Source organism: Zeugodacus cucurbitae, chromosome 2 (assembly GCF_028554725.1).
Source record: "Zeugodacus cucurbitae isolate PBARC_wt_2022May chromosome 2, idZeuCucr1.2, whole genome shotgun sequence".
NCBI classification, from domain to species: domain Eukaryota; kingdom Metazoa; phylum Arthropoda; class Insecta; order Diptera; family Tephritidae; genus Zeugodacus; species Zeugodacus cucurbitae.
In genome coordinates, this window is record NC_071667.1 from 35,263,038 (window position 1) to 35,289,959 (window position 26,922).

At 36.6% G+C, this 26,922-nt stretch overlaps 1 protein-coding gene across 3 annotated transcripts in view; it reads right to left on the minus strand.

Moving 5' to 3' along the window:
- LOC105220033 (molybdopterin synthase catalytic subunit) overlaps positions 1-26,922 on the minus strand; it is a 126,681-nt gene that overhangs the window by 58,871 nt on the left and 40,888 nt on the right. The window contains exon 4 of one of the 3 annotated variants that reach the window (XM_011196411.3): positions 12,788-25,369. The exons of the other annotated variants lie outside the window; for them this stretch is intronic. Coding sequence (XP_011194713.2) covers positions 25,101-25,369 — 269 coding nt within the window. The 3' untranslated portion in view covers positions 12,788-25,100. Of the gene's footprint in view, positions 1-12,787; positions 25,370-26,922 lie in introns of those variants that run through there. 3 annotated transcript variants of the gene reach the window in all.

The window sequence follows — 26,922 nt, forward strand, 5'->3', positions numbered from 1 at the left end:
TTATCAGCAGCGTAAAACAAATTTAACAAGTGAGCTGGTTGATGTCCTCGTAAGAGTAAAGGCTGACATCACCGCAATCCAATAAATGCGATGGACGGGGCAAGGACGGAAGAAGGTGGGTCCTTGTGACATCTACTACAGCGGCCATATAAAGGAGCGCAAATTCGGTGTGGGATTCGTAGTGGGAGAGAGACTCCGTCGTAGAGTCCTGGCATTCACTCCGGTGGATGAACGTCTAGCCACAATCCGCATCAAAGCGAGGTTCTTCAACATATCGCTTATTTGCGCCCACGCCCCGACTGAAGAGAAGGACGAAGTGATCAAAAATACCTTCTATCGTGCTTGGCGATTTCAACGCTAGGGTGGGTAAAGAAGGTATCTTTGGCACAACAGTCGGAAAATTCAGCCTCCCCGACGAAACATCGCCAAACGGCCTGAGGCTGATCCACTTCGCTGGGGCCCGAAATATGGTCGTCTGTAGTACTAGATTCCAGCATAAGAAAATCCATCAAGCTACTTGGCCGTCCCCATCTGTTAAACCACCATGCTTTAGAACCGCATAATACAGCCCAATTACAAGCTACAACCATATCCTTGAAAAATCGGGGTTTTGACATAAATCTAACGGCTATATATTGTCCACCTCGTTATAAAATTACACATTCCGAATTTAAAGGCTTTTTTGAAACTCCAAGATTTCTAGCAGATGGAGATTACAACTACTGGGGCTCACGTCTTATTAATCCGAAAGGACGACAGCTGTACTACACTATTATGAATAAGCACAAGAACATTGATATAATATCTCCTGGTAAACCGACATACTGTCCCAGTGATAGAAACAAAATACCAGACTTAATAGGTTTTGTAGTCAGACATATAGATATATCGCTTATAACAGCAGATACATGTACTGACTTATTTTCTGATCATTCTCCTGTATTAATAAAGTTATGCGAACAGCCCATGATTGTTATTCAAAAGTTTCTCTAACATCTCATAAAACTAACTGGTTGAAATATAGAAAATATATCAGTAGCCACATTAACATTGATTTAAAAATAAATACAGGAAGAAATATTGATGAAAGTATAACACTATTTAATGATATAATAACTAATGCAGCTGTCTTGGCAACACCAAAAAGAAACATTAAACCAGTTGATTTTAGAAAGATCACTAATAATGAAATATAAAAGTTTGTAAATGTAACCAAGCTAGACGTGAATGGCAGTTAAGGGAAACTACTTCTACTCTTCTTCTGAAATCTGCTATTCGTAAGTTAAACAAATAAGGGTGTAACCGAACATTTTATACTCTCACAATTTATTGATCTAATTTTATAAAGATAAACTGTTATAAGAAAAAAATTCAGAGGGAATGAATTACATCAAAATATCTGAGGGATTTACCTATATTTTCGGTGAAAAATTAACCTTAGGCACTGAGTTCTTCATGTTCGATATCAGGGGCCTTGAAAAGTCATGGTCCGATTTTGACAATTTTTCCACAAGTGATGTCACAGCTCAAATACAGTATTTGTGTAAAGTTTTATTCCGCTAGCTTCATTGATTCCTTATGAATACATTATAAAGTGAACGAACAGATGGAATTCAAAATTGAGTTATATGGGAAGTAGACGTAGTTGTGAACCGATTTCGCCCATTCCACCCGTGCCATCAGGGTGTCAAGAAAGTGTTATATACCGAATTTCATTAAAATCGGTCGAATAGTTCTTGATATATGGTTTTTGACCCATAAGTGGGTGACGCCACGCCCTTTTTCCATTTTGTAAAAAAATCTCAGTGCAGCTTCCTTCTGCCATTTCTCATGTAAAATTTGGTGTTTCTGACGTTTTTCGTTAGTGAGTTAACTCACTTTTAGTAATTTTCAACCTAACCTTTGTATGGGAGGTGGGCGTGGTTATTATCCGATTTCTTTCATTTTTGGCCTGTATAAGGAAATGGCTAAAAGAAACGACTGCAGAAAGTTTGGTTTATATTGCTTTATTGGTTTGCGAGTTATATACAAAAAAACCTATTTGGGGGCGGGGTCACGCCCACTTTTCCAAAAAAATTACATCCAAATGTGCCCCTCTCTAATGGGATCCTATGTTCCAAATTTCATAATTAATTTCATTTTCATAACTTTATTTATGGCTTAGTTATGACACTGTATAGGTTTTCGGTTTCCACCATTTTGTGGGCGTGGCAGTGGACCGATTTTGCCCATTTTCGAAAGCAACCTCCTCAGGGTGCCAAGGAACATGTGTTCCAAGTTTCATTAAGATATCTTAATTTTTACTCAAGTTATCGCTTGCACGGACAGACGGACAGACGGACGGACAGACATCCGGATTTCAAATCCACTCGTCATCCTGATCATTTATGTATATATAACCCCATATCTAACTCTTATATTTCTTGGTGACACAAACAACCGTTATGTGAACAAAACTATGATACTCTGTGCAACAGGTTGCGAGAGTATAAAAAGTGCTTAAACGCGAGGAAGAATACATCACTGAAAATTATATAAAGAAACTGTGGCAAACAAAACTCCCTTTGGAAGCCTAAAAGTCTTTTAAGCCACCAGTAGATTCCAAAATATTCGAAAAAGTTTTACCATCAAAAATTACTACTTTCTTCGACGAAAATAATATGGTACCAACCCACCAATTCGGGTTTTGTGCAAAACATGGCACTGTAAAGCAAGTAAATAGAATTACTAACGAAAACAGGAAAGTATTCGAGCACAGAGAGTACTGTTCAGCTATTTTTCTAGATGTGGCACAGGCCATAAGGTCTGGCATGAAGATTTTTTAAGGAAAACGTAACAAATGCCCCATCAGCGAATCAAGGGTATTAGAGGAGCACGTAACTTTAGTCGAAGAATGGCTAGCCAACTGGCGTATAAATATTAATGAGCAAAAACGCAAGCATGTTACATTTTCACTAAGACCAGTACCCCAAGCTAATGAGGTAACTTATCTGGTGATTCGCCTGGTTCAAAAGCTCAAGTGGCGAAAACATATAGCGAGTAAAATAACTTGCATGAAGTTAAGAAAAGAAAATTTAAATTGGCTTCTAAACAAAAATTCTAAGTTTATCCTAGATAACAATGTCCAAAGTATGGTATTCAACTGTGGGGTACGACCAGTGTAACCAACATTGATATAATTCAGAGATTCCAATCTAAAATGGTTGTACTATCACGGGTTTACCATAGTACATGCGTAACGAAAACATCCGTACCAACGTTCAACCAAAACAGCTCAAACACATTTTTGAGCTTATTGAGTTGTAAATAGATTTTAGAGTTTTAATACTTATTGTTGGGCTTTAAACAAAGCAGATCCAATAAATAAAGAAATGAGAAGAAAAAAACTATATTAAATCTATATCTATAATCTATATTAAAACTTGGGCAAAAGTGTACCAGAAGGATGTTCTCTTCAATGAAGAGCATTGGATATTCAAACAAGGCAAACATCACACAGCTGTGCTTTAAAAACAGTATTGTTGCTTTTATCGGCTAAGTGCAGATGATTGGCCGTCTGGAAATCTCGATTTGAATTAAATGGACTACAGTCTACAGACATGTGTAGAGTCTCGAAAAATCTTTGGTTCCAGCTGCGTCAACAATACCAATAGAAACTGTGCGTAGTGCTATTGATCAATGGCCGCATCGTTTGAGAGCTTTTGTGGAAGCAAATTTTGATCATTTCAAATAAATTATTGTACATCGCACATTTATTATACATATGCGTTAAGGTGGAGCGATAATGTATGAAGTAAAATGTTTGTTATCTTAACGGCAAAGCTATGAAAAGTTTCCTTTCAATAATTAAAACAAACATCCAAACTATCAAAGAGCTGGCTTAATGTTTTAGCAGTCTTGCCCTAATAAAACCAACTCGTTTGTTTTCCCCACAAACTGCACTAGATGCTTCTGTACTAACTGGCGTAGACACCGCTTACGCGGTTATAGCCGAGTCCAAAACAGCGCGCCACGCATCCCTCCTTCTGGCAGTTTGGCGCCAATTGGTTATTCCAAGCGAAGCCAGGTCCCTCTCCACCTGGTCCTTCCATCGGAGTGGAGGTCTCCCTCTTCCTCTGCTTCCACCAGCGGGTACTGCATCGAATACTTTCACAGCTGGAGCACCTTCATCCATTCGAACAACATGACCCAGCCAGCGTAGCCGCTGTTTTTTTATTCGCTGGACTATGTCTATGTAGTCGAATAACACATACAGCTCATCGTTCCATCGTCTGCGGTATTTGCCGTTGCCAATTCTTAAGGGACCATAAATCTTCCGCAAAACCTTTCTCTCGAAAACTCCTAGTGCCGTCTCATCGGATGTTGACATCGTCCACGCTTCTGCACCGTAAAGTAGGACGGGAATGATGAGAGACTTGTAGAGTTTGGTTTTTGTTCGTCGAGAGAGGACTTTACTTTTCAATTGCCTACTTAGTCCATAGTAGCACCTGTTGGCAAGAGTGATTCTGTGTTGGATTTCGGGGCTGACATTGTTCGTGTTGTTGATGCTGGTTCCCAGGTATACGAAATTATCTACGACCTCGAAGTTATGACTGTCAACAGTGACGTGGGAGCCAAGACGCGAATGCGCTGACTGTTTGATTGACGACAGGAGATATTTCGTCTTGTCCTCGTTCACCACCAGACCCATACGCTTCGCTTCCTTATCCAGTCTGGAGAAAGCAGAACTAACGGCGCGGGTGTTGTTTCCAATGATATCGATATCATCGGCGTACTCTGCAACTCGTATTATTTTCTCCAGCATCAGGTTAAAGAAATCACACGAGAGTGAGTCACCTTGTCTGAAACCTCGTCTGGCATCGAACGGCTCGGAGAGGTCCTTCCCGATCCTGACGGAGCTTTTGGTGTTGCTCAACGTCAGCTTACATAGCCGTATTAGTTTTGCGGGGATACTAAATTCAGACATCGCGGCATAAAGGCAGCTCCTTTTCGTGCTGTCGAAAGCAGCTTTAAAGTCGACAAAGAGATGGTGTGTGTCGATCCTATTTTCACGGGTCTTCTCCAAAATTTGGCGCATGGTGAATATCTGGTCTGTTGTTGATTTTCCAGGTCTAAAGCCACACTGATAAGGTCCAATCAGTTTGTTGACGGTGGGCTTTAGTCTTTCACACAATACGCTCGACAGAACCTTATACGCGATGTTGAGGAGGCTTATCCCACGGTAATTGGCGCAAATTGTGGGGTCTCCGTTTTTGTGTATTGGGCAGAGTACACTGAGATTCCAATCGTCAGGCATGCTTTCTTCCGACTATATTCTGCAAAGAAGCTGATGCAAGCACCTTATCAGCTCTTCGCCGCCGTGTTTGAATAGCTCGGCCGGTAATCCATCGGCACCCGCCGCCTTATTGTTCTTCAGGCGGGTAATTGCTATTCGAATTTCTTCACGGTCGGGCAATGGAACATCTGCTCCATCGTCGTCGATTGCGGAATCGGGTTCGCCATCTCCTGGTGTTGTACTTTCACTGCCATGCAGCAGGCTGGAGAAGTGTTCCCTCCACAAACTCAGTATACTCTGGTCATCAATAACTAGATCACCTCTGGGGGTCCTACAGGAGTGTGCTCCGGTCTTGAAACCTTCAGTTAGTCGCCGGATCTTTTCGTAAAATTTTCGAGCATTATCCTTGTGGGCCAGCTTGTCAAGTTTCGGTTGCAGCTGTACGTAAGGAGTTTGATATGCCGTCCCACAGCTCCCTTATACCGAGATGCTGATGAGTGCTCTCAGAGAGCAGGAGTGCAAGTCGAGTAGAAAATCGTTCGGCTGTCGGTTGTGATTGCAGCTTCTCGATGTCGAACCTTCCTTGTGTTTGTTGATGTGTGCGCTTTTCTACACAGAGGCGGGTGCGTATCTTAGCTGCTACAAGATAGTGGTCCGAGTCGATGTTGGGACCACGAAGCGTACGCACATTAAAAACACTGGAGACATGTCGTCCATCTATCACAACATGATCGATCTGGTTGCGAGTGATTCGATCCGGGGACAGCCAAGTAGCTTGATGGATTTTCTTATGCTGGAATCTAGTACTACAGACGACCATATTTCGGGCCCCGGCGAAGTCGATCAGCCTCAGACCGTTTGGTGATGTTTCGTCATGGAGGCTGAATTTTCCGACTGTTGTGCCAAAGACACCTTCTTTACCCACCCTAGCGTTGAAATCGCCAAGCACGATTTTGACATCGTGGCGGGGGCAGCGCTCATAGGTACGTTCTAGGCGCTCATATAAGGTATCTTTGATCACTTCGTCGTTCTCTTCCGTCGGGGCGTGGGCGCAAATCAGCGATATGTTGAAGAACCTCGCTTTGATGCGGATTGTGGCTAGACGTTCATCCACCGGAGTGAATGCCAGAACTCGACGACGGAGTCTCTCTCCCACCACGAATCCCACACCGAATTTGCACTCCTTTATATGGCCGCTGTAGTAGATGTCACAAGGACCCACCTTCTTCCGTCCTTGTCCCGTCCATCGCATTTCTTGGATTGCGGTGATGTCCGCCTTTACTCTTACGAGGACATCAACCAGCTGGGCAGAGGCACCTTCCCAATTAAGGGTCCGGACATTCCAGGTGCATGCCCTTAATTCGTAGTCCTTTAAACGTTTGCAGTGGTCGTCATCAAAATTGGGGTCTCTCATCCGAGGCTGTTTTTTCTTTTTCATTGGGGGGTGTTTTTATGTGGTGGGTCCCAAACCCTACGCACAACCGCATAGGCGGGTTTTGCCTTCTCACTTTAGCTCGCCTCCAAACGGATGTCTGTTGGCTACCCAGAGGATACTTGGTCTAAGACCGGAAGTCGTGAGCTGCTTGAGCCACATGTAAAAGGATCGTTCCTGGCCACTCCCAAGTGAATGACAGTCAGAAACTTTCCTCACTTACGTGAACTTCTACATATGACTCCATCCGCCAAGGTTTCATCAGATATATTTAAAGTTAAAGGTGGCTCAGTTAAGTTGAGTATCACAGTGGCGTAACATAATAGTCAGTGTAACCTTTGGAATTGAAGTTGAATGCAGGTACTTTTAACGTTCGAATTTTTCGAGCACTCTCTGATCTTGCTTTTATAATTCATCGATATGCATTATCCCTTCATTATCAAGCATGGCAATTCGAAGATGTTCTGTGCGCCCAAAATATCCATTTCGTTGGAATACTTTGTCAACGATTGCTTTCCTATCGGAATTCAAATAACGACTTAGGTTAATGATTTGCCATAGCTCCGTTAATGCACGAGGAATTACATTTTATTGTAAACCACATTGTTCCATAAACTTTCATAACGTACATGGCATAGACAACTAGCTTTTATTCTGGGTAAGTTTAAGTGATACAATCTTTGATTTCGTTTAGCTATTTTTAGTCATCTAGAATATTAGGTAAATCAGAAGAAAATATACCAGTACTGATAGCCGTCGTATAAATAATTTTGGTCGGTACTAAGCTCTTCCCTAGTTATTTCAGTAATATTGTAAGTATAACAGTAAATTCGACTATCGGCATTGCTTGATACATTTGTAATTGAGATCCGATGTCGCCCGAAAAGCACTAAGCCTGTAGTTTTTCCATCTAAATGTAATAAAAGATGACGTAGTGGTAACTTATTTGAATGCAATTGACAGATAAACCACTGTAATGACATATTGAATTCCTCCTCCATTCAACAACAGCTAAATCACTCAGATTTATAGACTTAGATTTCAAATGAATCGTTCGATAAAATAATACCAACTTCTTTTTAGACAGAAGGCGCTATAATGGCAGCGGGTCTATCGGAGAGTCCAGTACAATCACACTTAAGAGCGAATGACGGCAAATTTAATATATTTTTTTGCAAAATGGTGATAATTTTCCCTTAACCTGTTCTGGGTCTTTTAGGACTACATAGTACGAGAAAACTATCACATGAGCTGTTGCTTTTAATTTAAAAGTCATCTGCCAAAGAACAACAACAACAACGTTTGTCAAAATAGTCAATATCGGTGTTACGCGATAAACAATTTTCTTTCCTATCTTGTTTTTCTTAATCACAGTTGTAACTATGTATCTACACCGCCTATAACATTCTTTCACATGACACCCTTTTAAACAGCTACAATTCCTAATCTTTCAGATATCTCTAGAGAAGTTAAATCGTTTTTTGTTCTATCTTGCTCTAACATAGCATCGCTAAGAACATCAAATAGCATTTATCAAATGTTTCCGAATATAGTATACATAAGTATTTGAGATAAATTTTCAAAACTTCAAATCACTATACATAATATACAGTCCACGAAATAAATATAGTGCACAAACTAAAAAAGTAAATTGTTTGAAGTACACATACATTTTTGGTGACCCCAATTTATTTTATAACGCATAAACTTAATCCAATCAATTACGTTAAACTATTAGACAGAGTCTTAAAAGATTTTTTAGGAACGGTTTTGTGAGGAACATTTGGTTTTTCAGCAAGATATCGCTGCGATACACAATGCAGCTACAACAAAGCATTTCTTTCGGGCAGAAATATGGCTTTAATGGACTTGCCCTCTGTAAGCCCCATGGAAAATCTCTGGAGATTACTTCGCAGCATATTTAATCCGGTTTTCGACAATTTGACTTTGTTAGAGAGCTAAGTGAGTGCAGGTGTCAAAAAAAAAGGTCTGAACCGACTGTATGCATATTGACACAATACGATAATTCGATGAATAAAACGTGTCCACTGTTCCATTAAAATATCTTCCATAAATAAATAATGTTATCCGGAAATTCGAAAATACCAATATTGAGGTTCGACGCAGATCTGGGTATTTAATATTTTAATAACCCAAGATCACTAACTAAATAGACATTTGAAGCGTAAGTTGATAATTTTTATCACACTATTTACCCCTTAAGTTAATTGCATTCCATTTTATTGTAGAATTATAATAATTACAGCATGCACCCTTGTGCAATTTCAGTTTGGCAATTTTATATACATACGTAAAATTTACGTATTTTATGGTTCTAGGGTTAAGGTAACCGCCACTTTGAGCGGTATATATTCCAGTTTAGTTTTAAGTCTGCAACTTGTTTTTGTATGTAATCCTTTAATTTCGACTTTGATTTCAGTGTCTTGCCAAGATATTTCCCAGAGGATGAGTACGGAATTACCTCATTTCCAATATGTAAGGGAATGTACTTACCTAGCACGTTAGTTAGTGTAGTTTACATATATTTTTTTTCTCTCAATATTACTTTATTTATTGGATCTTCTCTTTTCTTAAGCCTAACAATAAGTTATAAAATCTTAAATCTAGTTAAAAAACTATACAAGCTGAAACTAGAGCTGTTTTGGTGAAACGTTGCTTTTTAGGCGTGTCTGATCACAAGAATGTACTAAATCATTAGCCAACGGGTTTGGGTGATCTCGGAGTTTAGATATATATTCCAATCTGCTGCCCTCTACTTCTTTCTTTACCACAGCTTATTTTTTGCAACGCATATTTCACAGCTTATTTATGAAGCGCATATTTCCGATATGGTACTATTGTCTTATAGTCTTATTTATGTATTCCTTATAGTCGCTACGTTATAATATTTTAAAATATGAAATATGAAATATGCGCTGCATAAAATAAGCTGTGAGCCACTGTATGTATCTTCGTTTGCTTGAGGCCCTAAAATATTTTTCATTTTTACTGATGTATAGAGTTGAGCTTAAAACACTGCCCTGTGGTATTCCAGCTCTTATCTGTCGTTCATCAGATATGAAATCCCCTACTTTAACCATAAATTGTCTATTTTTTAAATAAGACTCCAATATTTTATACAATTCTAAAGGTAGAATGTTTTTAATCTTATATAAAAGCCCTTCATGCCACACCATATCAAATGCCTGAGCTACGTCTAGAAATATAGCTGAGCAGTACTCTCTGTGCTCAAATGCTTTTCTTATTTCGTTAGTTATTCTATTTACTTGTTCCATTGTGCTATCTTTTGCACGAAACACGAATTGGTGCGTTGGTATTACATTATTTTCGTGGAGGAAAGGAGACGTATTTGATAAGAACACCTTTTCAAATATAATAGACAAGGTAAAAAACAGATTAGCACAAGAAATTGGATAGTATCCAAAACTAAGAATTACATTGAAAAGCAAAGAGAGCACCTCCACGGCAATATTTGGTAGCTGAATGAGCATTTTTTGTGTGATATTATCATGTCCTGCCGAGATTTTTGGATTAAGTTCTTTTATGATGCTAATAATTTCAGAAGGGTGCAAGATGCTTTCGTGTGTCCATACTTTTGACAATTGGTGCATTGTACCAGGCAATTTCTTTTATGTGTTTCCTCTACAGCAATTTTGCGATGCGGCAGATTTTTTAAATTATAAATCGGATGTGTTTCATTTTTCTTTAACCAGCTTGCTGGCGCAATCAACTGATGGTGCCAGCTGATTGACCGGGTTTGTTCTTGTGGTGTGAATTCACAATCTGCTGAAGCAAAAATGAAACGAGTTTGATATTAGCTGTAATCGATTTGTCACTCTCTCCTCGCTAACTTCGCCGCTTGCTGAGTGCTGCCAATGGTAAAAACGACTCAAAGGACAAATTTTTGACAAAAATATCAATACAAATATATATAATATTTTTGTTGTTTTTACTTTGAAATACATTTTAGTAGATTAAATAAGACATAAGCAAAGCCGCAGCTCGAAGCTAGGGAATAAAAAAAATATTTTTGCCCAAATTTAAGTATTTCTCCACCTAAGAAATTGATGCAACACTATTGCGCATAATTAAGGGCATTTTAGCGCAGGCTTGCACCATAATGCCTGTCTGTTTGTATTACGGGATAGTGCGTTCTATTGGCTTCTCTATAACGCTTAGTCAATCGATGGCAGCTATTGTTATGACTGTACCAGCACGCTGGCGTTGTGTATTGTGAATTTACCGTATTTAATTGGAATTTTCAAGAAATGAACATCGCGAAAACAATATTTTAGGGAGAATTGATAGATGTTTATGAATCAATGCCGTGATTAAGGAGTGCGGAATATTGCAACCGCGAAATAAATTATTGGATGTATAACAAAATGATTGAAAATTTGAAAGTAATAGATCCTGAAGCCAACACGGAAAAAGTTGTGAAAAAATAAACGTTTTCCGCACTAATTTTCTTTATCCATAACGATCTTTTCCATGTACATTTTGTAAAAAAATGAATATTGCACCAAATGCAAATGCAAATAGATTGGTGGAGGTTTGGCCTTCACTGCTGCTGTCGTACCATTTTCATTATCGTTAGGTTCTTTGCTCAGTAATATTATGTTCCCACAGACACTAATCCGCGAAATTTAGGCTATTGAGTAGTCTAACTCACTAAACCGCTGAATTAACAAGATTTCACCATACAAAAATTACACTACATAATCAAGTGATCGATCGAAGTGATTTGAAGTTGAAATACTCTAAATCCCCCTGTGCGACTCTAATTACGCGCCATCTTTTGGTCAAATTTGTTTAATCAGAGCTGATTCTCACTACAAACTGTCAAAAAAAGTAGGCGCTGGCTGCTGCTGAATTTCAAAAGAAGAAGAGTACCTACCGTATTATATTTTTAAAATTTATCAATATAATATTGAATAAATTACTTGGGAAGATATTTTAAACTAAAGCCAATGAACGTCAATAAAAAATTAATTAATTTTTATAATAACTCATAATTTGTGTTTTTCACAGCAGAAACTTTGCTAGCTAGAAGTACAGAAACACATACGTATATGAGTCAAAAACAGCTGATTTACAAATCTCCAACGGTAGTGAGATGAGGGTAGTTTTGTGAAGCGTTTAACCGTTGCATTTTTTGTTGCCAGGAGTTGTTTTTGTTGGCTCGACAAAGCTGAAGTAGGCATTTAGGTAGAGTACACCTATTTTTATTGGCTGTAACGTGATATATGATTGATTGTCCCTGCTTGATTCTGAAGTTGCAGTTGCTCAAGTAAAATACAAGTAAATTAGTTAGATACTGTGGAAAGGAAAGTCTTAAAAAGTAAGAAGAACATAACATCCCATATCATACTCATTTACCCAACTCAATCAACACATGCATGACAAACAATATGCATCGAGACATATCTCTGCAGCTAATAATAATGCATCGTTAACATGCATATCTCTGCATGGGCCGAAGATATAAATAAACCCAACAGAACAACATCAATGGTCTGTTAATAGTATAAGAAGTTGTAAGCAAAAGAATTGTACTTTAGCCTTAGGATTACCACAAGCCAAGAAGGTATATTAGACTCAATAAATAAACTGAATAATGAATACTGTTTATTATTTAACGCACGCCTGAGCTTCGTCTGAAAACACAGCTGTGCAAATATATGTATCTTCCATTGCATCTTCTACCGTGCTTGTTATGCGATGTACTGATTGATGGTGAAATGTTGAGTTCTAAATCGAATTGATGAATTGATATGATACCTTTTCCTTAAATTATGTTCACAAGTCTACTGATAATGACAGCTTTAAATAACTTAGACAAAAGAGGCAACAATGAAGATGGACGATGATATTACGAGGCTTAATGTACGCTTGTTCCAGTTTTTTATGTGCAATAATGATTTCGGATATCTTATCTATCTTATGACATTGGAACATACATATATAATATAAAATATAAGAAATTGTTTATTATCGATGTATGCTTTAATAATGCTCTGCGCGTTTTTTAGAACATCAGCATTTATCTTCGATTTGATAAGATAATAGTCTATATTTGCGTTTGGCGTTAATTTCATTACTTAGGTTGAAATGTTATTCTGTTTTATATTGAGAAAATCGCGTAAATTACCATTTTTATACACTCGCAAGATGTTGCAAAGTGTATACTAGTTTTGTTCACAAAACGGTTGATTGTAACAGCAAAAACTAAACGATCAGGGAAGGATCAGGGTAACGAGTAGAGTTTAAATCTGGATGTCTGCCTGTCCGTCCGTCCGTATGTGCAGGCTAAAACTAGGCTAAAACATTTATGGGTTAAAAACCATAACTCAGGAACTACTCGACAAATTTTAACGAAATTCGGGTTGTAACATTATCTTGGCACCTTTATATACAGTTTAAAAATTAGCGAAATCGGTTCTCAACCACGCCTACTTTCACTATACCACTATTTTGAAGTCCATATGATCCGTTTACTTTACAATCTATAAATTAAGCACCGGTGAAGATATAGGAACAGAACTTTATACAAGTACGTCATTTATAGTGTGGCATCACCCGTCTATAAATCTATATATGTATATATAGTATATGTAAATCGGACCGTAAAGACCGCAGATACCGAAATGATGACCTCAGTGCTTGTGACCATTTTTTTACAAAAATATAGTTAAATCTCTCATGTATTCTAAAGAAATTCACATTTCGCTATTCTGGTGGACTTTATTCTGAATATTTAGACCCAATAGTGTTTTGTAATAAGAGAATTACATAAATAAATTTCGAGAGTATTAAATGTTGTGTCACACCCGAACTTAGTTAATACGTTTTCTCGTTTTCTTTATGAGATCCAAAATGTCGGCTGGGTGTTTATTATAAATTTTATTTCAAAACAGGAATGATGTTCCAAGCTGATTGCCGAATAGTTTCCCTAAATTTGTGAACTTCATCTTCCAAAATATCTTGTTTTTTTTTTTTAAGATCAAACATACATATATCAAAAATACCCTCGTATGTTTATTAGAGAGATATGGGTTGTCTTGGTATTTTCTTTTTGTGGAGCAGCAGATACAGTACTTAATCGTTTTGGTGATTGAAGCTGTTTATATTTCACATCCGCGTTTTTAATTTTTGTAAGTTGTCGGTAGTTCCGCAGGTTTTGTGCAGCTTAAATTTAATTGTTTTCACACATCTTGATGGTTTCTTAGAATATATTTAATTCACAAAATTTCCTTAATGTTTTCTATAGGTTCTAGATATATCTGGAAACCTCATCGTTATATCCGGAGAAGAATCTGCTCACCATTTCTTACAGTTCCTATGTTTCTCTTTTTTAATAACCGATTTATTTCAGTTTCAAGCTCTTCTTCGTCTGTTTCGTTTGCAAAAGTTGCTTTTGATGGAGATGATTTTAGTTTAAATTTTTAAATTTACTATTTTAATTTTTTAGTTCATTGTTGGATTTTTGAATTTGCATAGTGCGTACGAGCAACGAACTCATTTGATTACATGATGTTCCACAAGCGGAAAAAGGGGTCTGCATGACCAAAATGAATGTATGCTAAGTAATAAAAACTGCCTTACCAACTGATTTACAAAAAAAATTCAAATATATGTTAATTATGCTGTCAAGCGGGAGGCCTTTCTGTCAGTTTTTTTTTTCTTTGCTTTCAAAAATTAATAGAAATTCAAAAAAGTTCCTGTTGGGTCACCTAAAGCTGCACCCTTTACTTTGTTCTAGCTTAATTAGTTATTTTCTACTTAGTTACCCATATTTAAGTATAAGAGTACCAATACAAATGGTTTAACGAACATATGTATATATACACGCACGCATGTCTACATATGTACGCACCAAGAATGATAGAAGACAAGATTACGACAGGCTGAAGCGTTCACGACCCACGAATGGGAATAGGCAACACAAGAATTGTCAAATGGAAAACGGAAATGTGAAACATAGTGAACCAAATTGAATAATGTGCAGATAAAATATCAGAATGAACGTGATTCTTAAAATCGTCATCTATAAAATGATCCAATATAATAATGCATATTTATAATGAAAATTATATGTTTTGTTACAAAAAGTTCGCCATTTTGCCAACTTTTTTGTTGGTTGGAAAAGTGAAAAAAATTCTTTATAGACGACTTTTTTGTACTATTGTTGTTTAATTCCGCCATTGCGGACTTCTTTTTCAAGTTAATACATTTTTCACTTAGAATTTTCAATAATAATTAAGCACTAGCCTTGACTTCAGCTCTTTGTTTGGGTTTTATTGTTTTGTACCACCGTACAATTTTGTTTTGCTCGCGTGTTCGGGGTCGTGAAAGTTGTCACTCAACAGAAACTTAAAACCCAAAAAAGCTAACTGTAAACGCCTGTCGTAATCTTGTCTTCTATCATTCTTGTGTACGCACTAACATAACAGCAAGAGTTTTTGTCACTCCTTTTGTGTGACTTCTTCGCATCTGCAGGTATATGGACACTCATGCCAATTATTAGCATAAGTTAAATCAATGTACCTAATTACATTTTTTATTACATTAAATAATTCAGTCTATTGGTGACCACCAAGGCGACGAGTCTTTCTTTGTTCCGTCATCTTCAATTTAATTGCACAGCCCAAAATTATATTTAAATTATTGTTGTTTCGCTTTTATATCGCGGTCGGGAAAAACTCTTCTTTATCCATTTTTTGGCGCCCGTGGGCAGTGTTTTTAAATTAATGTAGTGCTGGCATTAGAATTTAATATTAAGTGTAACCTGACTTGAACGCGGCTATTTCACAATAACTATCGTGAATCGTGCTCTTGGTGGTCATCATAACGCTCGTCACAATAGTCTACCTCCTCATCATCGCTGGAGGATCACATCGTTGGATAACCTCATTGCACGGTTCTTACTGTAGGACGCAAATCAGTTATTCGAGACGTCGTACCCACTACTCTGCACTGGTTTTTCTCGCTGCCATCGTTGCTGCTCGCTGTCGCTGTAAACATTGTCACTTGCTGTTTTTTCTTACATACATTTCGCTGCATCGCTACATATTCGTATATATCCAACGAACCGTTTGAACGGGGTTCTGCCATTTTGTCATAGCTACGTTGGACCAAAGGAAATCCAATCGCAAGTATTTAAACATTACATTCGCATTTATTACTCGTTGTTATATCGGCAATCTAACCTTGCCATCAAATAAATGTACAATTTATAAGTCGCACTTTTCCTAAGTTGTAAAACATTCTTAAAATGCCTTTGGAAGATCTTAAACAGCAACGTTCTAATATTAAGAAACATATTTTTCGCATATAAAATATTGCGGGGCCAGTCTACGGCCAGGTGGTAAATTACTTTCATCAGCCGAATACAAATGCCGTCTTGGCATTCTTGAATCATACTTCAAGAATGTATTGTCAACAGACGAAAATTGAAAGAATAGATTCAGACAATTGCGGACGTATGGATCTTGAGGAGCTGTATATCACAACAAAGTTAATTATTCATTCACAGGTTACCGAGGATTACAATAACGCATTGTCAGACACCACTTCTCTAATGCAAGCAGGATCAAAGCTGCCTAAACTTAAATTTCCCTCATTCAACGGCAAATACTCTGAATATCAAAATTTTATAACATCCTTTCAGCAAATTATTGATTGAGAATATAGTTTGTCTAACATACATACAATTTACATAGAATTTAAATTACATAGAGAAATTTAATCATTTACGTAACTGTCTCAATGGAGCGGCATTAGAAACTATTGACGCTTTTCAATTATCCGATGAAAATCATTCGAAGGCATTGGAGACACTTAAGACTCGGTACGATAACCCAACTCTCATATTTTTAGAAAAAATTTCTTCGTTATTTGATCTTTCGTCCATTTCTAAGCCTAACGGTAGTCAATTGAGAAGCGGTAGAATTGGAGAGACATTGAGAGACAGTACCTCGACTGCATTGATAACGCTAACACTGTTGGATATGTACATCAAAGCACTACCAATGCACATAGAGCAAAACCTTCTCGTAAGGGTTATTCATTTTCGTCCTCCAACTCGATTTGTTCGTTATGTTCCAGCAACGATCATAAAATACACAACTGCGACCGTTTCAAGGCGCTTAGTGTATCGCAACGCATTGACCGTGTCAAACATATGGGTCTCTGCATTAACTGTTTGTCAAAGGGACACCAGTTATCGAACTGCGCATCAACGCATACGTGTAAGATTTGCTTTCGTCAACACCATACTCTGTTACATCGTGAGATTACCAGATTCGACAAATTCTTCATCAACATCTGCTGTTCACACACACATGAACAATTCGCCGTCGCTTGACAACATCCTCGCAACAGCAGAGGTTTTAGTTCATGACGCTTTTGGAAATTATCACCTTGGTCGCGCTTTGCTTGATTCTTGTTCCCAAGTGAATTTCATAAGTGATGAACTTTCACAAAAGCAAATTGGAAAAATTGTGGCAAATTGAAGAAATTGCTACGAAGCCTGACGTATGGACACATGAACAACATATGTAGCTGCGAAAAGTCATATAATGACACAGTATCTAGAAGTCCTAACGGTAGGATCATTGTGAACATCCCATTCAAGTATGATCCTTCTTGCTTGGGTGAATCATATAACACAGCTTTGCGACGATTTAATGAGCTACAGCGTCGGTTACAGCAGCTACCTATGCTCAGGAAACAATACGTAGACTTCATGGAGGAATATGAAAGTCTAGGACACATGCAAGCATTGCCCAACCCTAACTTGGATAAACCTCATTATTATATCCCTCATCATTGCATTTTGAAACAAAATAGCACTACAACTAAATTTAGAGTTGTATTCGATGCATCTTGTCGAACAACTACGCAAAAATCGATAAATGGCATCCAAATGGTTGGACCTACAATTCAAAACGAACTTGTAATTACTTTGTTTCGTTTTCGTTTACATCGGTTCGCTCTTACTGCAGATATTGTTAAAATGTATAGGCAGATACTAATCTGTGAGGAACAACGCAGGTTCCAGTATAATTTATGGAGGAGTTCGCCCAACTCAACACACGCGGATCAGCATGTGTCTCAATTCGTCGTTGGATCAGATGTCGTCAAGTCATCATTCTACGTGGACGACCTGTTGTGTGAAGCTGACTCACTTGCCGAGCTATCAAGGTAACAGAGTTGCTAAAATTAGGTGGGCTTGAGCTATCAAAATGGAATTCCAATCACCAATGTTTCAAAGTCGATCACACTGACAAAAATTTAAATCTCGACACTTCTGTCACCAGTGCTCTTGGTCTTAAATGGAATCAAATTTAAGATAATTTTATGTTTTCATTCCTACCTAAGCAGCCAACAAACGAGAACATCACTAAAAAGACAATACTATCCATCGCTTTGTCGCTCTTCGACCCGCTTGGACTACTAGCACCAGTAATCGTTACATCGCATCGGTGTGGACAACATTCATGCAATCTTTACAAATATATGGATTTTGTGATTCTTCGATACGTGCTTACGGCTGCGGAATATATACACGCACAGTTGACAATGTTGGTAACATTAACATTTGGCTCAATGGTCCTGAGTTTCTATATGAGGATGAACAAAATTGGCCTAATGGAAAAAGTAACAACGTTAACATGGAAATTGTTAACACAGAAATGCGCAAATCAGTATTTAAAATAGTTGTAATCAATAATTATATTCTTAAAGCACTCGTTAGATATAGTACTACTCGTGAAGTTCGGATTGCCTCATGAATGTTACATTTTCACACTAGATTGAAGAAAGTTAATACGGAAATTGTAAATGGGCCACCTCCTCCTGATAAACTACATCGCGCTTTGATATGCATTGTTTAGAACGCTCAACAACAACACTTCGCTGCAGACATTCGACTATTACAAAAGAATACTATGACAAATGGCATACTACGAAATTTGAGCCCGTTCTTGGAAACAACTCAAGGATCTTGAATTGGTCAATCTTCCAAAGAGCCAGAAACGCTATACACACACAGAAACGCTTGTTACACGGTAAATTCGAAATCTACATATTAAAAACTACCATTGCGGACAGAAGCACTGGCCAAAGTCGTCTTCGACTTGTCCACGGATGCATTTTTGGCATCACTCAAACGAATGATTGGATGAAGAGGTATTCCATCAGATATCTTCTGCGACAACGCAACTAATTTCGTCGGGCTTGTAGCAAACTTGCTCAATTGAAAGCCTTTCTATTTAAGAAAGAGAACTAAAATGTCATACATAATTATTGCGCTAAAGAATTTGTCAATTTTCATTTTATCCCTCCTAGGACACCTCATTTTAGTGGTATTTGGGAAACCAATGGCAGTTAAATCAGCCAAATACCATTTAAATCTAAGCATTATTAATACTAAGTTAACATATGAGGAACTCACTACAGCCTTGGTATAAATTGAAACAATTCTAAACTCTCGACCCATATCACCACTTCCGTCGGATTCCAGCGACTACGAAGCTTTGACTCCAGGGCACTTCCTAACTGGTAGTGCATTGAAGACTCTTCCTGAGCGAGCAGACAATGGCAATCAAGTCAACAAATGAAATTGGAAACGTTGGTCACACGACCACATAAGCGAACTTCAAGCGAGATCGAAATGGACCATCGAAATGTCAGTAAAAATGCAACGGTTCTTATCCATGAGGAAAATGTACCTCCACAACGATGTCTACTTGGTCGAGTCATAGATACTGTGCCAGGAAAAGATGAAAGAGTATGAGTAGTTGATGTGCAAACTTCGAAAGGCATCATTCGTCGCCGAATCCACAAAATTGCAGTTTTACTTGTTTTAAAGTCCTTTCAACGGAGTCACATACTTTACTTTATCTAGCTTAATCAGTTTTTCTCTACTCAGTTACCCATATTTAAGTATAACAGTACCAACTCAATTGGTTTAACGAACGATATGTACATACTTAACTTCATTTGAATGCTCTCGCATCGCTAGGGGTATAACTTTTTTGCAACATAATATTTACATGGCCGTACATGATGAGCAATGGTGAAAAAATATTAACTGCGTTTTTACTTTTTTGTTTTCTTTCAAAAAGTTCCCGCACCAACGCAATTGAATTTTTTTTATTTTGATAAAAAAAAATTGCAAAAAACGCGTTTAAAGTTTTCAAATCCCATAAGCCTCAATGTAAAAATTTGCACAATTTTGTGGATATCTCAGAAAATATGATTGATATTGATATAAAATTTTGATACGATATAAAACACTATAAAATCTACGTTTCGGCATCATTAACTCAAAAAAAGTATTTTTTGATTATTTTGCAACAAATATTATTTATTATTATTTATATACATATAAGAAAAATATAGTTTTTGTTAATTAATTTTCTTTTTGAAGTTAAACTTCTTATACGAGTTCGGAACAGTTGCGATAATTGTTGCGCAACAGCAACATTATGCATAAACATACATATGTACATGTTTATATGTCATTGAACAAACACACAAACTTACATTTGTATATGCGTGCACGTAGGTTTGTCAACCACCAAAAATCAAAAGCAATGTTCTACAAAAACAACAAGCGTCAAAAATTTATGTCGATATGTTTGCATGCTCATACATTTTCATACATATTTACGACAAGCCGATTTTCTACCAACAACGCAATGTAGCGTCGCGCAGGCGGCCATCAATTTTTCGACACATCGAATTTTACAGAGTGGTTTCAAGTGATCCCTCCGTAATTATAAATGCGCAAAATATGTATTGGATAGTATTGACTTATTATTAGCAAATATATGATGCCAAATATTAATGTACTACAATTGATTTTAGTAAGAATCAAGACATAAAACAATCCATAATAATATGAGTTGGGGACATGCACCTCTTTACCTGCGAAAATGCGACACTGATTACAAGTCTGTGACAAAAAAAAATTACTATTTGCGGTCATTTGTTGTCCGTGGCAACGAAGATTTTACAAGAAATGTACTACAAAACATACATATGTACATGTTTATATGTCATTGAACAAACACACAAACTTACATTTGTATATGCGTACACGTAAGTTTGTCAACCACCAAATTTACATTATCCCAGTGAACAAACAGAAAAAATTTTATCATGGCATTGGAAGCAATGACAGGTCATGTCGCGCTTTGCGAGATGAAATGATAAAATTACGTCGAAATCCAATTGTCACCTTCGAAAAATAATTATTCGAGTTTCTTAGCACAAGAAAATGTTTATCAATAATATCATTCAATTGTCAAAGTCTTCGTGCTCATGTTGATGATTTCTCACGTTGTAAGATTTCAACGAAATGAAACAAGAAATTCAGGCGTTGCTATTTATCACAATGAACAAGACAAATGTCATATTCTCACTCCTCATTTAGATATAAAGGCTCCGTACGCGAGTGATGCTGATGTGACAATATCAACATCAACAAGAATTAGCGATTTGTGTGCGGTAGAATGCAAAATGAACCCTAGCGATAATCATAATAATAAAAAATTGAATTTAATTGCCATTTATATATCACCAAATTCATCGATGAGGGATATAAAATTGCTTATTGGTAAAGCTTTATTACCGTTGTTAACTGCAGGTTCGCAAGCTTTTGCAGATATTATCGGAGAACCAGTAGAGTATAGCGAACAACCGGTATTCCTTGCGGGAGATTTTAATGTAAATTTCTTATTGCCAGAAGCTGAACCATTACTGGCATTCCTCAGAGAGAAATTTTCATTAGAAATGATCAACGGAAGAAATGATCCTACGACAAAAGGAGGTACGACTATTGATGCGGTATTCGCGAGAAATATAGATAAAATAGATGTAAGACATTTCATATCGTATTTTAGTTATTATAATCCAATTGTAAATATTATAGATATCAATCCGTCAGAACCTAGAAATGATAATTGATTTGGACTTTGCTTTTTAAAATGTGCATAATAAATTTATAAAATGTGAATTAAGGAAAGTGTCTCTCGCTAGTTTTCTTTCATACAAAATGATATGCATTTCTTGGAATATCACTAAGAAGTATAACTTCATCCGCGCGTAGGGACTCCACGCACTCTTTTTATTAATTACACATATATTTTATTTAGAGTTAGAAGCAATAAACTTAGGATTTAAACTGCGCTTAGATTTACATTTCGGACAAATGTCTTGTATCAATTAGATGGCTCGTTCTGCTCATATATTCGAGCTTTGTTGGTTTGCAATGAGTCTTCCTTCACCCAGTGTTTTAAAAAACATGTGTGCGCTGCTTTAAAAGGCTTTACCGATGTTTCTAATTTTGTGAAGTCATTTACATGAAAACGGTGGTCGGAAAACCATACGTCATACCAAGCGCCGCATATCAATTGACAAATAGGCAACAGTTTTGTTCGGTGTTTGGCAATGAGTATGAATGTCAAAATGCAGAGTATAGCCCTTGAGTTCCAACGGGCGTTGCTTAGCGATTATATTAAATATATTAATACATATATAATTTTATATAAGGAAAGATTTTATTTTTTTCATAATATTTCAACGCTTGTCCCAGCTCATACAGATACTGCATGTCATCGCGCCATTTGATGCATCTTACTTTCAATTTTTCTTTGCTTTGAGCGAGACTTTGTTTTAGAGCATCGAAATTATTGATCATTTCTGAAAATATATCGTACGGAATATTTGGTGATATTGATTTTCCATCCAGTGACTCATCCATTACATGTCTTAAAATCAGATCTAAAATATGATGTTGACAGCCCACATATTGCGGTGAATGTAAACCTTGTTGAAAAGTATTTTTGGAGTGAGATAACAAATCCATTTTTATGTCCTGTATTGACGGTTGTTGTATCACACACAATCATTTTGATGGAGCTCCACAGTTGAAAATTATCGAGAACTTCCTTGATGCCTTCAAATATGGTTGAACTTCTTTCTTTATCAAGATCCAAGACAGCCAATCTTACTTCTCTGAACTCATTTTTTAGCACCACGGCCTGTATTTCTCTTTTACCGAATTTCTTCCCATCAAAATGAAATATTATTCTTGAGTGAAGTCTTATAATCTTCTTCCAAACGTTCTGATGCTTTTAAAATTCCTGGTTGTGTTGGTGTTGTTATATTAACTCCTGATTTCGCCAATTCTTTGCATATTTTAGCAGCATTTTTGGTGGTCACATTGGCAGTTGTTACTATTTTCACTACTGCCTTTGTTGAACAATTCGCTTGTTTAAGCCTTGAAGGTACTTCAAATTCTTCATAATTCGGGACGCAGCAATCATCGTTCGTGTCGCTTGATGATATTGAAGATATTGATGTGTTTAATATACTATTATTTTTGACGGAGGTATTTTCTTTCATTTTAAAAGCTATGGATGGGTGAAGCTTGACATCCTTAGTAGTTGTGTACCCAACTTCTCCGTTCGTTCTTATTTGGAGTTCATACAGCTCTTTATCTTCAGTACCAAGCCACATACCGTTTTTATTCGTTAAATCAAATAATTTCTTGAATGAGAGCGTTTTTTTGGACGATTTCTGGTATGTTTATATGAGTTTTTGTATTTTACGTTCAAAGGATACTTTTACTATGATTGGAAAATTAAGTTTTGACCACAAATCAATCAGTTCTTTTCCAATAATCTTGCACCTCTTCACTTTGCTTTTTGCATGAAAATATTTTAGAAAAAATACGTACAAACGCCTACACATTGGCAGCCCGACATAAGGGAAGGAGCCATGTTTGGAATATGTATATTTATTTATTTACAAGAATATTGAAACTATAACTAAATTACAGAACAATATATTAAATAGAAGCTATGGCATCTGGGGCCTTAAGCTAATATGAATGTGAGGATATACAGTAGTACAGTTGATTTAGGTGATATTGAAAATGTTAGAGTGAGTGAAAGATGCGAATGAAGAGTATTTCATATTTTACTATATAGATTACAAAACTTTAAATAATTTATTAGTGTTATTAAGTTATTAGTGGAAGGGTTTTTGAGTAGGTCTGAGGGTGTTGAGTCTGGAAGTGACAGTCGGTGGGTGTCGAAGAATGTGCATGAATCAAGGATGTGTTGAGTATTAATTGTTTGACTATTGCAAAAGTTACAGGTGTTGGACAGTTTTTTTGTTAATTAAGTGTTTATGTGTCAGATTATTGTGTCCTAGTCTTAGTCTTATAATTTTAGTTTGGTCTTTTCTAATCAGAGAGGTTGTATTATTTTTTAAGTAGTCGTTGATTGTCTTGGAGTTTTGTGATATGTTTGAGTACCATTGTGAAGTATTGTTGTTATCATTTTGGTCTTATTGGAGGAAGTATGATTTTAAGAAACATTTTATGTCCGAGAGAGAGAGTAGGTTGGGTGAATTGTGAGTGGTGCATTTATGGCATTTTTAGCTGCCGTGTCGGCACATTCGTTGCCGGGTATCTGTATGTCACCTGGGATCCAAATTAATTTTAACTTATTTGGTTTCTCTAGTAGATATCTACGAATTGAGTTGGAGTAGAAGTCTTGGTTGTTTAGGTTTTTTATCGAGTCAATAGAAGAGAGGGGATCGGTGCAGATTGGAGTATAGGATATGATTGGGGTTGTTTTGAAAGCACCAAGGGCAGTGCGTATGCGTATAGGTATTTGCCGTAGTTGATTTTTGATATAATCAACGCTTTTACTGCTAATAGTAATGACACTGTGTTGCAATTGTATATGGTGCTTGCGAGGCATTTAATGATGTCGAGTCGTTTTTTGAGTGCGGAAACTAGGTAGTCGATGTGACTATTCCATTTGTATCTTTTAACCTCGCAGATATGTTTTTTACATATCGTCACCTAAAATGCAAAAGGCCGTAAATAACATTTTTAGTATTTTACAGGAGAAGCAAAAAACGTTATAGATTAAAGACTACTTGAAGCTAAATATCCAAATTGTAGATTTGAGCTTAGAAAGCAAAGACGGATTTGTTTCTGAAAACCAAATTAATGGGAAAAAGCAGTTTTTAAGAAATGTTAGTTACGGCCTTTTGCACTCTATTTTTCTGAAACCAAAAAGCCGTAACTACTTGAAAAAAAATTGTGTATAAAATGAAAGCAATGGTTAAAATAAGAAAATGTGCTTTTAGGCTGTAACTAAAAAAGTTTTTAACAAGTTATGTCTTTTTGTATCTATTTATTGTAAGTATTTTAACACAAAATAAATTATTTCATTAATACATTTAATTCGAGAAAATAAAATTATATTAAACTGGTTAAGAAAAACAAAATAATTCATTTGAAAACAACAAAATCTGCAATACAAATAGCAAATTAGAATAGGTTTAAGATGTAAAGGGTATATTATCATAAAAGCTGTGGCAGTCAGCCGGAAGTAAAAATTTAAGTTGGTGCAGGTGTTCACATTTCTTTTTGGATATTGATATTCTTTCGGTATGTAACTGTGAAGGTTCGATGTCCCTAAATTTTTGTTGTGTACGTTGTGGCAAAACGTTATAATCGTCGTTGATATTTGTTTTATAATAAATTATTCCAGATGGATCATATGCCAAGGCACGGATCATATTAACAGTTGGCTCTCCGGATTGTTTGCCTGTATTGAAGAAAGGCAAAATACAATAACACAATTTGATAAAGAATGAAAGATAATGAAAACAACTGTAATTACGGATAACACAATGTTTCACATTGAAATTGAATCAAAGAGAATGAAAAAAGGGTAGTTACGCTTTTTGGTTTATGAAATTGTTGAAGTTGTAGTTGCGGCCTTCTGATTCTCGCCTATAAAGTCGTTATTTTTGGACGTATGCATGTAAAATTTGCTGTGTACACGTGTTTCGGTTAAGTACTTCATAATCAATCAAAAAGTCAATTTTGAATTTTTTGTTAGTTACGGCATTTTGCATTTTAGGTGACGATATGTGGATATGTTTGCATTTTTGTAGTGATAGTTGGGCTCCTGAATATTGGGACCAGTTGGTAATGTCGTTATGGAAGTTGCTGAGATCTAGCGAAGTGTTTTTTGATCTATTCATTTTTTATAATAAAGAAGTCGTCGGCGTATGCTATAAAGTTTAAATCCTTGTGAAAAGAAATGATGTTACTAAGCTTATTGTACGCAATGAGGAAGAGTATAACGGATAATGGTGATCCCTGTGGGATACCATTCTGTAGGGGATATTGTTGAGAGTAATCGGAATTTATTTTTATTTTGATGGTTCTGTTTGTCATAAAATTCTTTATGTATCGGAAAATTTTAGGACCGATATTCCAGAGTCTATGTTGATCCAAAATGGAGTGTAATCCCACTTTGTCAAAGGCTTTGGAGAAATCTAGAGACACGATTGATATGTGTTTTTTGGCTGAGAGAGATTGAGTGATCTGAGAGTCTAGATATACTAGAGATTTTGATTTACCCTTCCTGAAGCCCATCTGATGACTATGTAAAAGTTTGTCTGTGGTGACAAACCACCATAATCTATTGGCGATGATCTTGTCTAGTACTTTTGAGCAGCATGGGTTGAGAGAAATAGGTCGGTACGATTTAACTAGGGTTTTATCGAGTCCTGGTTTTAGTAAGGGGATTACCATACTATTTTTGTATATCTGCGGTAAGTGATGTTTGAATATATTGTTGAAAAGATCAAGGAGTCGGTGTTTTACGGTTTTTGGTAAGTGTTGTAACATTTGGTAGGATATGCGGGCAAGACCGGGTGTTTTGCCTTTTAGTCTATTTAGTGCAACGTCTAACTCCGAATAGCTGATTTTTTCTTCGATAAAGGAAGCAGATTTGCTTTGTATTAGGGTGAAGGTCTCGTTGAGGATGTCTTGTTTACATTGCTGAAATGTTGAGGAAAAGTTACTGTTTTGAGCGTCTTTCGACCAAAATTGTTCAAATATATTCGCAATTTTCGTTTTTTCTGTAGTTGTATTTCCGTTTAAGAGTTGCGTATCGATACAATGATTTGACGATCTGGGTTTTAGTCCGCAGAAGGAGCGAATTGTTGCCCATACTTTTCCTGGTTGTGTGTGAGGATTAATAGATGAAGTGAATTGACTAATAGACTAAATTTTTGATAGTTTTAGGTTTCGTCTGAAATTTGTTTGAGCCTCTTTATATATTGCATTATAATGTCGTTCGTGATG